The 11,691-nt window shown below is 33.0% G+C and overlaps 1 protein-coding gene and 1 long non-coding RNA gene across 3 annotated transcripts; one reads left to right on the forward strand and one right to left on the reverse strand.

The window, feature by feature from the left end:
- On the forward strand, nucleotides 1-1,855 carry LOC130436462 (prosaposin-like). 2 transcript variants are annotated; one of them, XR_008909085.1, is made up of 6 exons: nucleotides 1-79; nucleotides 324-490; nucleotides 671-720; nucleotides 957-1,052; nucleotides 1,145-1,303; nucleotides 1,757-1,855. XR_008909085.1 is itself a non-coding variant. In XM_056767110.1 (5 exons), the coding sequence occupies exons 1-4, from the start codon at nucleotides 448-450 to the stop codon at nucleotides 1,298-1,300; spliced, it is 345 nt and encodes a 114-aa protein (XP_056623088.1). In that variant the 5' UTR covers nucleotides 363-447; the 3' UTR covers nucleotides 1,301-1,303; nucleotides 1,757-1,855. The 2 variants fall into 2 exon arrangements, 1 of the variants encoding a protein (XP_056623088.1); XM_056767110.1 differs by lacking the exon at nucleotides 1-79 and having other exon boundaries at nucleotides 363-490.
- A 7,895-nt stretch (nucleotides 1,856-9,750) lies between these two features.
- Nucleotides 9,751-11,691, reverse strand: LOC130436463 (uncharacterized). The gene is made up of 3 exons (XR_008909086.1): nucleotides 11,570-11,691; nucleotides 11,047-11,118; nucleotides 9,751-10,612 (listed from the first exon to the last, which is right to left on the reverse strand). It is a non-coding gene; the product is annotated as an uncharacterized LOC130436463 (long non-coding RNA).

The following is an 11,691-nucleotide window of genomic DNA, read 5'->3' on the forward strand; positions in this document are numbered from 1 at the left end:
TGCTTTAGACGTTATTAATTTGGTAAAAAAGCAAAAAGAAATGAATTGTTTCCACACATTCACTACCCAATATGTATAGGTATAGTGAAATGTTTTGACCTTCATAAACAGAAAGATTACATGACACCTGTCTGTTGGTTATTCAGCAGAATTAAAATAAATACTTTTGAATGCAGGCACTTGCTTTAATTATACATTTAATTTTATATGAACTGTTTTTCATACAAATTGTAGTCACTAAATCTGCAGATACTTTTAAACTTTTTTCCTCAAAAATGTACCAACATTTTTTTATCTTCTGAATATTTGTGGTTTATGGCTAGAAATAAATAAGTCATTGTGGTCGATACGAAGCGCTATAAGAAAGAGTCCACAGGCTTCTGAAGATCACAGAGGATCAGACTGTGAAAGATTCTTCATCGTTCAGGTTACAGTTCATCATCTAAGATGCTCCGCAACATCTTTCTTGTCACCTTGCTCATATGCTCAGGTAAAATCAACACTTATGTGATCAAAAAGATAAATTGTACTTCTTCATAATTGACTTCTCATGTTTTTAGAATCTTGACCTGAAATAAAAAAATGCTTTCACTAAGATGGTCAGTGTATGAATGAACATCTGTTCATTTCATGAAAATCTGTAACTATTTTTATTTAACACATTTAACAGCCTGTGCAGATGACATGAGCTCCACTGAAGATGATCTTGTCAAGAGTGATGTAAGTTAAATACTAAATCTATTAACAACAACTGTGGATAAAATTTATTGCAAATACATTGTATTTTTTAAAGACCTCGATTGTTTAATCCTCCTGTTCACCAGTAAAGCTTAGGTCTGGCCGACCAGCATTGTGTTTCAGGTGATGATGATTGTCCAGGGTTGAGCAGCGTAGTAATGCCTGAAGATGATTTCCTTTCTCATGATTTACATCTGTGTTTTTCTGTTTTTTGTCAGCCTGAGTTGCCGAAAATAAATGGGGACTTAACTTGCTACCTGTGTAAAAAAGTAGTGTCATACGTGAAAAGCAAAATCTCTTCTGATACAACAGTGGTATGTGCCACACAAATCTATATTAAAACAATGCAATTTTGTGTTCATAACAAAAATATGATAACATTTTTCTTTATCATTTTTCCTCATAGGAGAAAATAAAGAAAATTTTGCATTCTGTCTGTGATCACCTTCCCCTTTTTAAAGACAGCTGCAAAACCTTTGTCAGTAAATATGCAGACAAGATTGCTGTCATTATTCAGAAAGCTGACCCAGAAACCGTCTGTAAGAAAATTAGTGTCTGCTAATAGGTAACACAGAACACTGCTCTCCCCTTCTGTTATGTCAATCTTAAATAAAATGTTTTAGTTTTAATTTAAAGAGTTCAAAACATTCACTGTAAATAAATTATACTGTATTTACATAAAAGACAAAACATATAATTTTACTGTAAAATATTTTTGTATCAGTTACAATTATATCATTGTTCTTGTCTTTCCCAGGTTTCTAGTAAAAATATAACTTTATACTCTGTAGTTCAAAGTATTAAAATATAGTTTTTTATCATGCCATAACTACAATCCCCTAGTTTGCTGAAATCTTGTCACTGTATTTTTACATTATGGCAAACCACACCTGCCAGTTTATAGCTAAATTTATCAAAATATTTTATATAGTGTAGGCTTCTGATTATTTTTCATTCGTTAAATATAAGTGATAAAAAGGCGAGACTTAACATTTTCTTTGGTCTGCTTCACTCATAGGTCTGAACCAGCTCATTGTTGCATCTAAACAAACGCATCGACAATCTGTGAATGAGGAGAAATTACAATGAAGCTTTGCATGCATTAAAAAGAATAATAAAAAATATATGCAATAACGATCAGATTTGTGTGTTTTCTTCCTCCAATCTTTTCCAATCGTGGTTCAGATTTTATTTAGTTATATATTTTAACTGTATACTGCAGCAGGGGTGGAGTGGGACTAAAAAGTGGCACTGGACTTCTTCACCAGGAGCGACTCAGAACACCAGGCAGTCAACATAATACACCAGCCTTTTGATGCACAAATCATACTATAACACCACAATTAAGAAACAAATGTTTTTAAGGACATTTTAATGACACATTGGAAAGCCAACAAAAAAACAACAACCATTAAACAGTAAAGGCCAGTACAGTATAAGCAACAAACAGACATCAGAATGACTGAAAGCCTGCCTAATCATGTCAGTGTAATGTAGGGTAATGTATTAGAATTTTGTAAATGACACTTTACTGACCATCACATGTAACACACCCAAGTCAAAGATTCATGTTTTACCCTGTTTTAAGTCTAAAGGTGATTACTTCCTACTTTTGAATAATTTCTCAACAAGAGAATTTCCTTAAATGCTGCCAAACGGTGTGACTACCTTTAAAAGGTAGGTAAAAGGTTTTGTTCTTTGTTTTGTTTTATGTTTAAAAATAGTGCATTTGGATCTGCTTCTCTGCCCTGATTATCATTTGTTACAGAACGACTGACCCTAGACAATTGAAACACAAGAATATGGGCTTGGAAGAAAACCATAGACAAATTAGCACTTTTTTTTAAACATCGGCAAAAACACACAGTCAGGAGTCTCATTTTACATAAAAACTTAAACACTTTACAGTCAGATTCCATCTGTTAACATCAGTAAATGCGTTAACTAACATGAAATAATGATGAAAATTGTAGTTTTACAGCATGTATTTATCTTTGTTAATGTCAATATATTAGTTCATATTAACTAACGTTAACAGTTAGAACATTTGATTTAAAAATGTTTGAGTAAATGCTCATGCAACAACTATTGTTAACAAATACAACCTTACCAAGAAAACTACAAAACCTCTTTTTATAATCCATCAGGGTTGGCCTTGGCAATCTCTCCAGCCAAAATGTTCACATTGACTATACAAAGTTGCTCTTGTAAGTCCTCTTAACTACAACGTTGCAGATGGCTGAAAGGAAATTCCATTAAAGTTTTCCCAATAGAAAATAGAAAAAAATCATATTTGAGATCTTTATATAAATTTACAAGCAAGGGACAAATATTGGTGGAGTGATGCGTACCTGAGAGGTTTCAGTGAGTTTTCTTTACCATCATGTCTACAATCCATTAAGAAAAGCTTGGTAATGTCATCCATAGAATACATAAAAAAAACAACGAAAAAATGCATCAAACCCCTTTGGTCAATCACTCCCGCAGTCAAGGTTTGCCAATGAACATAAACATCTACCAGAATAAACCAGTAGGAAATTCATGCTGGTCTGAACGGTTTTTTAAGAACTAATGTATATAGTGAACTCATAATAGTTTGGAAACAGTCAAACCACATATTTTGTTGATAAACCGTAGTTTAGTTGGTAACTGATTACGCTTATTTTTTAAATTAGAGAGCCTATACATTACCAATCTCCATTAAGCCACACACTGTGAAAAAAAATATCAGTTGATGCTATAAAATGTATCTCAATGAATCCTCTTCTGATTCTATCCTAAAATATGAAAATGTGCTACAATCATCTGTAAGTTCACTTGTAGTTGCAGTACAAATTAAAAATGTTGTTGTAGTTGTGTACCCAAACGTTTACCACCATTGCACTCAAAGTACACTTTATAAACTAAAAAGTGGGAAAATTTAGTAAAAAAAATAAGTTGTAATGTAGTTAATTTAATTTTACTATAACACCCATTTCCACACAATTGAATTTGTTTATCTGAATTTAAACTGTGTGATATGTACAGACAAGTAAATATTATTATGTCATTCATTTGTGTTAAGACAATTAAATGTGAATGCTATTTTTTAATTCAACATCTTTATTTTTACCACATGTAATGTAAAAAATAGTATTTTTTGTATTTTGAAAGTCTAAATCCAGGCCTAAATCACTCGATGATAAGGGAAAAACAATTTCTAAAAGGGATGTGACGAGTAGCACAAGCAAGGTAACAAAAGGAATTCTAAAATAAAATATTTTTAATGTGACATTTTTGTGACCTTTGACAAAATTTATTTGAACAAGTTGAAGAAATGCGGTACGGGAATAGAAAGTGCAACAAATATGCTGCTGGTTCTTTCCTGAACTTGATCTTCGTGTAAGATTCAATAAAAGCAAGAAAGAAAATCAACAGTTCTGACAAGTAAACAACCAACATTTTAACAACAAACATAACAACACCAAATATCATGTTCTCAGCTTAAATTAGTGCAGATGTGAACTAGCGTGACTTTATATTGAATATAATTTCCATTGCATGTTAGGACACTGAATACCAAAGGATAATGAAGGTAAAAACAGTATTTACTAAGGTGGGAAGTATCAGCTGATATCAAGATTTTATTTATTAACTTTCAGTCGGAAGTTGAAACTAGAGAGCATGCGGAATGGGATGCATTACCTTATGTATGTAAACATCTCTTTATCTCAGTATACTGTACAGAAGGCCTTGAAATAAAGGGATTGAAGGCCTTAATACTTCCAAAATGATTCTTGCAATGTGTAACATTTCTATCTCATTTACAAAAATAAGTGTGACCGATTATCAACTTTGACACCTCATGCAATTGATCATCAGCAAAATGTTTGAATGAAAAATTGTGGTTTGACTTACTGTTAAGAATTCATAAACGCTTCTTTAAACCTCGGATAAAAGTGTCTGCTAAATAACTAAATCTAAATGTTATTTTTCAAAAAACAAAGCTGGTGGTTCTTGATGGTTTATTCTGTTATAGTAACATCATTAATTGAAAATAATTCTTATGGATGCTTATCTCTAAAATATGCATTAGATGGCAGCAAAATACAATTGCAGACGTTCAGATGTTCAACAAAAAAAGAAAGTAAAAGTGAAAATGACATAATCTTTACAATATATAGCCTTTATATTTACATCTATTTATTCACAAAACTCTAATAAAACATAATTTTTAAGCTAACAATAAGATAACATCTTCTGTATTTTCATAAGATTATTCCTCTTTAAGGGCAATAGTTGCACCCTATTTATGCATCAAAGCATCTATGTATTTTTTTATAAATATTCAGTGTAAGATATATTATTCCATTCCATTCCATTATCTACCGCTTATCCGAACTACCTCGGGTCACGGGGAGCCTGCGCCTATCTCAGGAGTCATCGGGCATCAAGGCAGGATACACCCTGGATGGAGTGCCAACCCATCGCAGGGCAAAGATATATTATACAGTATGTTAATTTTATGTGCATTTTAAATATAACCTTTGCATTATTCATCACATCTACTGATAAGTAAGAAAGAAACTAAACAAAAACATTCTGCCATGCTTGATTCTCAGTAATAGATAATACAGCTAACCTGAAGACATTTGTTATGCTTTTACTTCAAAATTTGCTCAATGAACTCAATGAAAAATGCTCAAAGTGGCTTTGGTGTTCTGAGCAGTTGCTTAACTAAATAGGAACAAGTCACTTTCAGAAGGGAAGCATTAAAAAGACACTGATAAAACTTCTAAACTGATAATGTGTAAATGATATTCACATTGATCTGACGTGGTTAATTATTATGTTGACCGTGATTTTCTCACCTGTGATTAATTGTTAGTTGTGATTATGTCGATCTTTTGTATGAAGTTGTATTATGACTAACGACTTCAAATTATAAAAATCTTAAGTAGGTGCGCAGCTACATTGAAAAGGCCTACATACATATAAGCCAACTGTAGTAATGTTATGTATTAATGCAAGTAAACGGAGTAAGAAGAATATCTTACCAGAAAAGGCCATCACATAGAGACAGACAACAAAATACAATTAGAAAGAATATGATGAAAATGAAGAAGAGATATCGAGTAAGCATACAAGGTTGATCCACACACAACATCATCATCGATGTGCTTAATATTTATAGATGTTATTGTCTTTGATTATAATTTACACTACTGTACATATCTGTTTAGATGTTGAAATGAATTCATATCGATATCAATGAATCGTTTAAAACTATATATGTTGGTGTTCGCTTAATAACAGAAAGGTTTATTGACCATAACTCGTGCTGGATGATGAAGTTATGTGTTCTTAGATCTGTTCTGGTGGTTGTTAGTGTACAGCGCCCCCTACTGGACAAAACAGGCGCAAAACTGTATTCTTCAGGTCTGCAGACTCTCACTTCTACTAAACTTCAAAAAAACATGAGCTAAGAAATTTATTCACAAGAAACACTCAAGTCTTCTGTTTATTTGTATATAACTAGGCTACAGTAGATTATATGCTATTGTTGTAGTAAACATCTGATCCAACTGTGTGTATTATTCATTTTTCAATTGACAAAAACACTAAATTGCAAATCAATTGTCTCCTGTAAGATATGTATTACGACCGTAAGTAGACACGTACAAATACTTTAACATGTTCTGAATATTATCGTTAGTTAAGTCATGGTTTCTGTAGTAAGATTGGTTTTGCTAAAAGTCACCAATACAACAACAACAAAACAACATGTTACTACACTTTTACCATAGTTCATTTTCACTGGTCCAGAAGCACTTCCAGTTTCAGTTTAGTTCATTTATTTACTTGTAATCTTACACATACATACATTATTACATTTTTGTTTAACAGTTTGATTCGGTTACAAATATTATATTATGTCGTTCAACTCCCCCTACTGGACAAATAAGGAACAACGGGGGCGTGAAACTGCCTGTCGCTACCCGATCCGTCCCGGAAACACGATTTGTTCCGCGCATGCGCGAAAGTGCGTCTACTTCCGGCCGAAATAATTTATGGCAAACACGAATTGTTCCGCGCATGCGTGAAACTCCGTCTACTTCTGTTCGAAACAATTTACGGCAGTTTTAATAAAAAAGTTGTTTGTCCCTACCGGAAATATTTTTTTAAATAAACCCTGTATAAAAAAAGAGCAATTAACATCAAAAGACATCAAACATATTACAAATGATAATGGTTTGGTGAAACGTACGGAGGGAAACACAAGGAATCCTGTAAAGAGTGAAAAGTAGTTTTTCTCTAATAATCTTTGTTACTTTTTATTATATTTTTTGATTCCAAGAAAATACAATATGACAAAATATTATATGTCAGGAGTGAGAAACTGATTTTTATATATAAAAATACTGCTTTATTTATAGAAAAACTATAAAACTTAAAATGAATATGTTTATTAGTGATTCTCTTAAAACCTTTTTTTTGGCAAAATATGTCAAGGTTAATATGTGGCACAAATTGATAACCTAATTAGATTATTGAAATCCTTACATGGTTGCCCTTGACAAGCAGGATTTTCAGAATTCATCCAATTTATTTTTACATTTGTTCCTTATTTTCTTTAGTCATTCACTAAATCTCAACCTCCCACCCAGCCTCTCTCAGTCACACAATCAAACATCTATTCATTTACTTAAATTGCTGATTAAGGAACAGGGCATTGACCTTACTTTTCTAATATTTTAACAAATGTCTGCATTTAAGAAACACACAGAAAAGGTTATTTATGTATTTATTACATTTATTTACACATTTGGTTATTCCAAACAACCACCCAAACCCCACCCACCTACTCAGTCAACCTAACGACGCTCTGAATGACTGACTAGAGAAATTTCTGAAGTCGTTCATAAAACACAAACGAATCCATTTTTGTACTCTCCAACATCGCCACTAACAGACTGTCGTAAAACATCTAAGATAACAGGAAGTGGCGCCAATTAGAACGCATCGAGTCGACTGTCGTGAAAATGGGAATTACCGGAAGTAGACGCACTTTCGCGCATGCGCGGAACAAATCGTGTTTCCGGGACGGATCGGGTAGCGACACTGCCAGCTCCAGGTCTGCAGACATCTAGTTTTAATGAGATCCGGATTCATAGAGCCACACTACTGCCATCTGCTGGTGTAAAGTAACTCCTCCTGGTGATTCTGTCAGAGTCTTGTTATAAATCCTGTTTTTAATGAAGTTCTGAAAGAGATTCTGGCTCTGGTCACTTTTCACCTCTAGTCCATGTTCTGTTCATCATATGTTTATATTTCATTGTTTCTTCTTTATAATGTGACTATCAAGTTCATGTTTTATCATGTAACTGACAGGGTTCACAGAGTCCAGTTGCATCTTTTCCTATAATATTCTTCTGTATCTTTTACTATTTGCTATTGTTAACTCTTCCTGATTCTTCAGAATGTTTTTTCATGACCTACTCTTTTGTTTAATGATTAAAGATTTCTTTCTTTTAATCCTAGCTCACAATTATTCATTTTCCAATAAACAGTTTTTTCCATATCATCTTCTTTCCTTCTGAATTGAAAAGTTTGTGTCTGTATTTTCTATTTGTTCAACACCGATCCCTCTTGTCCCTGAATATTAAAGTTGTGTCTCAAATGACATACTATACACTATAGCCCGGTATCACAGACGCAGTTTAGCCAAGACTCTGCCTTAGTTGAATATAGATATTTATGTTGCTTTCATAAAAATGTCTTTACTAACCGGATGTATATCGGTTTCCCAGACGAGCGCCAACAAACACAGAACGTTCCTTTAGGATTTAACCTTCTAAAATGAAATAATGTAAGCTGTTATTGTTTAATTATATGTATTTATATTAAATACTTTATAAACTTTGAATTTGGTTAATTAAAACGTCTCCAAATATCACTGGATGAATATACACACCTTACAATTTCCAAGACTTAATGGATGTTAACAGTGAAGTATTTTAACTCCACTGTATATCATTACTGTTGTCCACTTATTATGCAATATTGATGCTTTGGGTCAAAGATATTTTGTGGCCTAATGGTTAGAGAGCCAGATTTAAAATGTAAAGGTTGCAAATTCAGGTTTTCAAGGCTTTATTAGGTGTCCTACAATGGGATAACATATGGCATGCTGTTCACATATTTAAATTCTTATTATAATTTTATATCCATTTATATAAAAAATACAGACGAAATTAGACTTAAGATTTTCATTCTGAATGTCTTTCTGATCCTCAGCCTCCTCCTACAGTTTAGTATACGAAAGGCCTTTCTCCAAATGACAATAAGCCTTTCAGGATCGGCCGTTTCCACCTCTTTTAACATTTGTAAAGCGAAAGTTTTTTAGAAACAAAGTCAAAAGAAAATAAATATATGTGTATTTGAAAGGGATATATAAAGACTACATGATTATTATGTTTGACTGGCCCTACTAACATTTTAAACATCTACCTGTCCCAGCAGACCTTCATCCTCTGATGTAAATTAACTATAATTCATAGTGTAGTCTACTGAAAAGCATTACACAAGTTTTTGCAAAATGATGACCAATGTAGTATTTTCTAGAATGAAAAGAGCCTCCATTAATATGACTACATCAGCGACTGATGCAAATAAAGCTGATACAAGATAGAGTCAGTTTTCAGAAAGCCAAATAAACAAAGATTTTTTAATGAACATACGGAGAAGGAACAAAAAAAGAGGTTTTATACTGCCATCAAAATGAGCAATGTGATTAAATACATATACATAAAACAATTTTGGTAAAATAACAGTTACAAACATCTCAACAAATCTACACTTTGTAACAAAGATAACCATGATGAGTATATATTTTAAATATTACAGTATAAAAATACTGCATGTTTTTAAAATATTTATAAACTTAATTCAATAATTAATTTATAGCGTTTACAGTTTTATAAAAACAAAGCTTAAATCATTTTATTTCATGATTTTTATTTCGCACTTTATGCAGATTTAAGTCTTCTGTGAAAACAACCGCTTGATTTATAAAGTTGTTTTACACTCAAAAACTTTAAGCTTACCGGCCGTTTCCATGGTGACTCGTGAACTCTGATCCATTGACAATGTGTTCATGTTGTTATTGTGGGCGCGTTAACTCTGGAGTTTGAGTAAACTAACTCTTCTCCGGTGTTTTGTAAGCGAGGTTTGTGTTCATCAACCGAGAGTTCAGGGTTTAGCTGACGGTAAGTTAACCTTTCTGGAAACAGCCCACGACTGCACAACAGCCACGAACAGTAGGGGGCGTTATACACAAAGACTGTAATGCGCCAAAAAACGAGGAAGAAGAATCCGGAGGAGTTCATTTCCACCAGAAGATGGCAGTAGTGCAGCTCTATGAATTCAGGATCCCATTAAAACCAAAGAAAAAGAAAGAGCTCGCGCGCACAGCACACTTATGGAAACAATAAACTCAATGTGGTTTTTAACTCATTCCCCCCCAGCGAACAAAAAACAGTTTTACAACTTTTGACAACGTTGCATTTTGGTTACAATTAGGTAATGTTGCACTACAACCTTTTAAAATCTTTTTAAAAACCACACCCCATATTTAGAAAAAAATATGCAACTAAAATAAAATGTTTTTAAAACTACCAAAATGCTATATGTTTGTATATATTGCCATATATTATGTATGTATTTTTTTAAGTGTTTAGGGTACACACATAAGAAGCATACTACTCAAAAGTGTGAAAATGTTTGAATTTGCATTTCTCCAGAAACCTACAAGCCACAATTAGCCCTAACAAAAAGAGAAAAATAAAACAACTACTACAAAGAAACTCACCCTTTGCCGGCTCTCTTGTGGAACCTGAAGTGAAGACAGATATCCATGTTATATAATAATTATAAAGTCATTTATTCAATTAACTTGACATAGTGGTCAGACATTTGTGAGTTTGTATTTTAAGAATAATGAAACTAAATCAAACATAACACTGTAATTGGGGAATGAAATTAACTTTCTATTAAAGGACAAAAATTCATGATTGGAAGTGACTTCTAGAAACATGTCTTATCTTCATAAGGGCAATAAGTTAATAACCTTATTAAATGTAAATTGACGTTTGTATTTTATGTAAAATTCGTATATTTAATCAATTAATTCAGCAAATAAGAATGAAGTAGTATAGACAGTAATATATTATCAACATCAAAAAAGCCATCTTTACACTGCAGGAGTTGAATCTGTTTTGGCTCATTACAAAGACTTTTTATCCATTATAAGAAACGAGTCACACTTACATCGAAGGTCTGTCTGGACTCTGATTGGTCATTACCTCAAGCGCTGTCTCTCAGGTGTTGTATTACTCAACGCTGCAATCAAAACACGGAACAAAAATATATTTTCATTAATGTTAATTTGAATGATCAACATATTATTCACATTATAAATTCTGCCTCAAGCATTCACACACATTCAACAGCGCATTAAATATTCTCTTTAACGTTACTTGAGTAAATGGCTCGCGAACATTTATATCATTTACAGTTTACAATTACAGTGCAGTGTTATCTCAAATGTAGCGGTGAAAGTTGATAAAAGTTCAAATTTACCAATAATATTCTTAAAGATCTGGGCCATCTTCATGTTAGCATGGTCTGATAACATACGAGTTAGCATCCGAGTTATACCGGACTAACGCAGGAAAACTCACAACAATTGTAAGTTAAGCAGTAACGTTATACAACGTAATAAATGAACATTTAATTAATTAATAGAACAGTTTGACAACACGCTGTGTGAGTTTATGAGGAATAACGTTACCGCTGCGGGCCGCCTCCACTTCACTTCAGAAAACTTCGCGCATTCGGTTACACAGATACGGCCCGCATCTGCTGAACGACCGTCGTTCCCCCACTGAAACCGGACTCAGTCTGGATCTGTAC

This window comes from Triplophysa dalaica, chromosome 15, assembly GCF_015846415.1.
Source record: "Triplophysa dalaica isolate WHDGS20190420 chromosome 15, ASM1584641v1, whole genome shotgun sequence".
Lineage (NCBI taxonomy): Eukaryota > Metazoa > Chordata > Actinopteri > Cypriniformes > Nemacheilidae > Triplophysa > Triplophysa dalaica.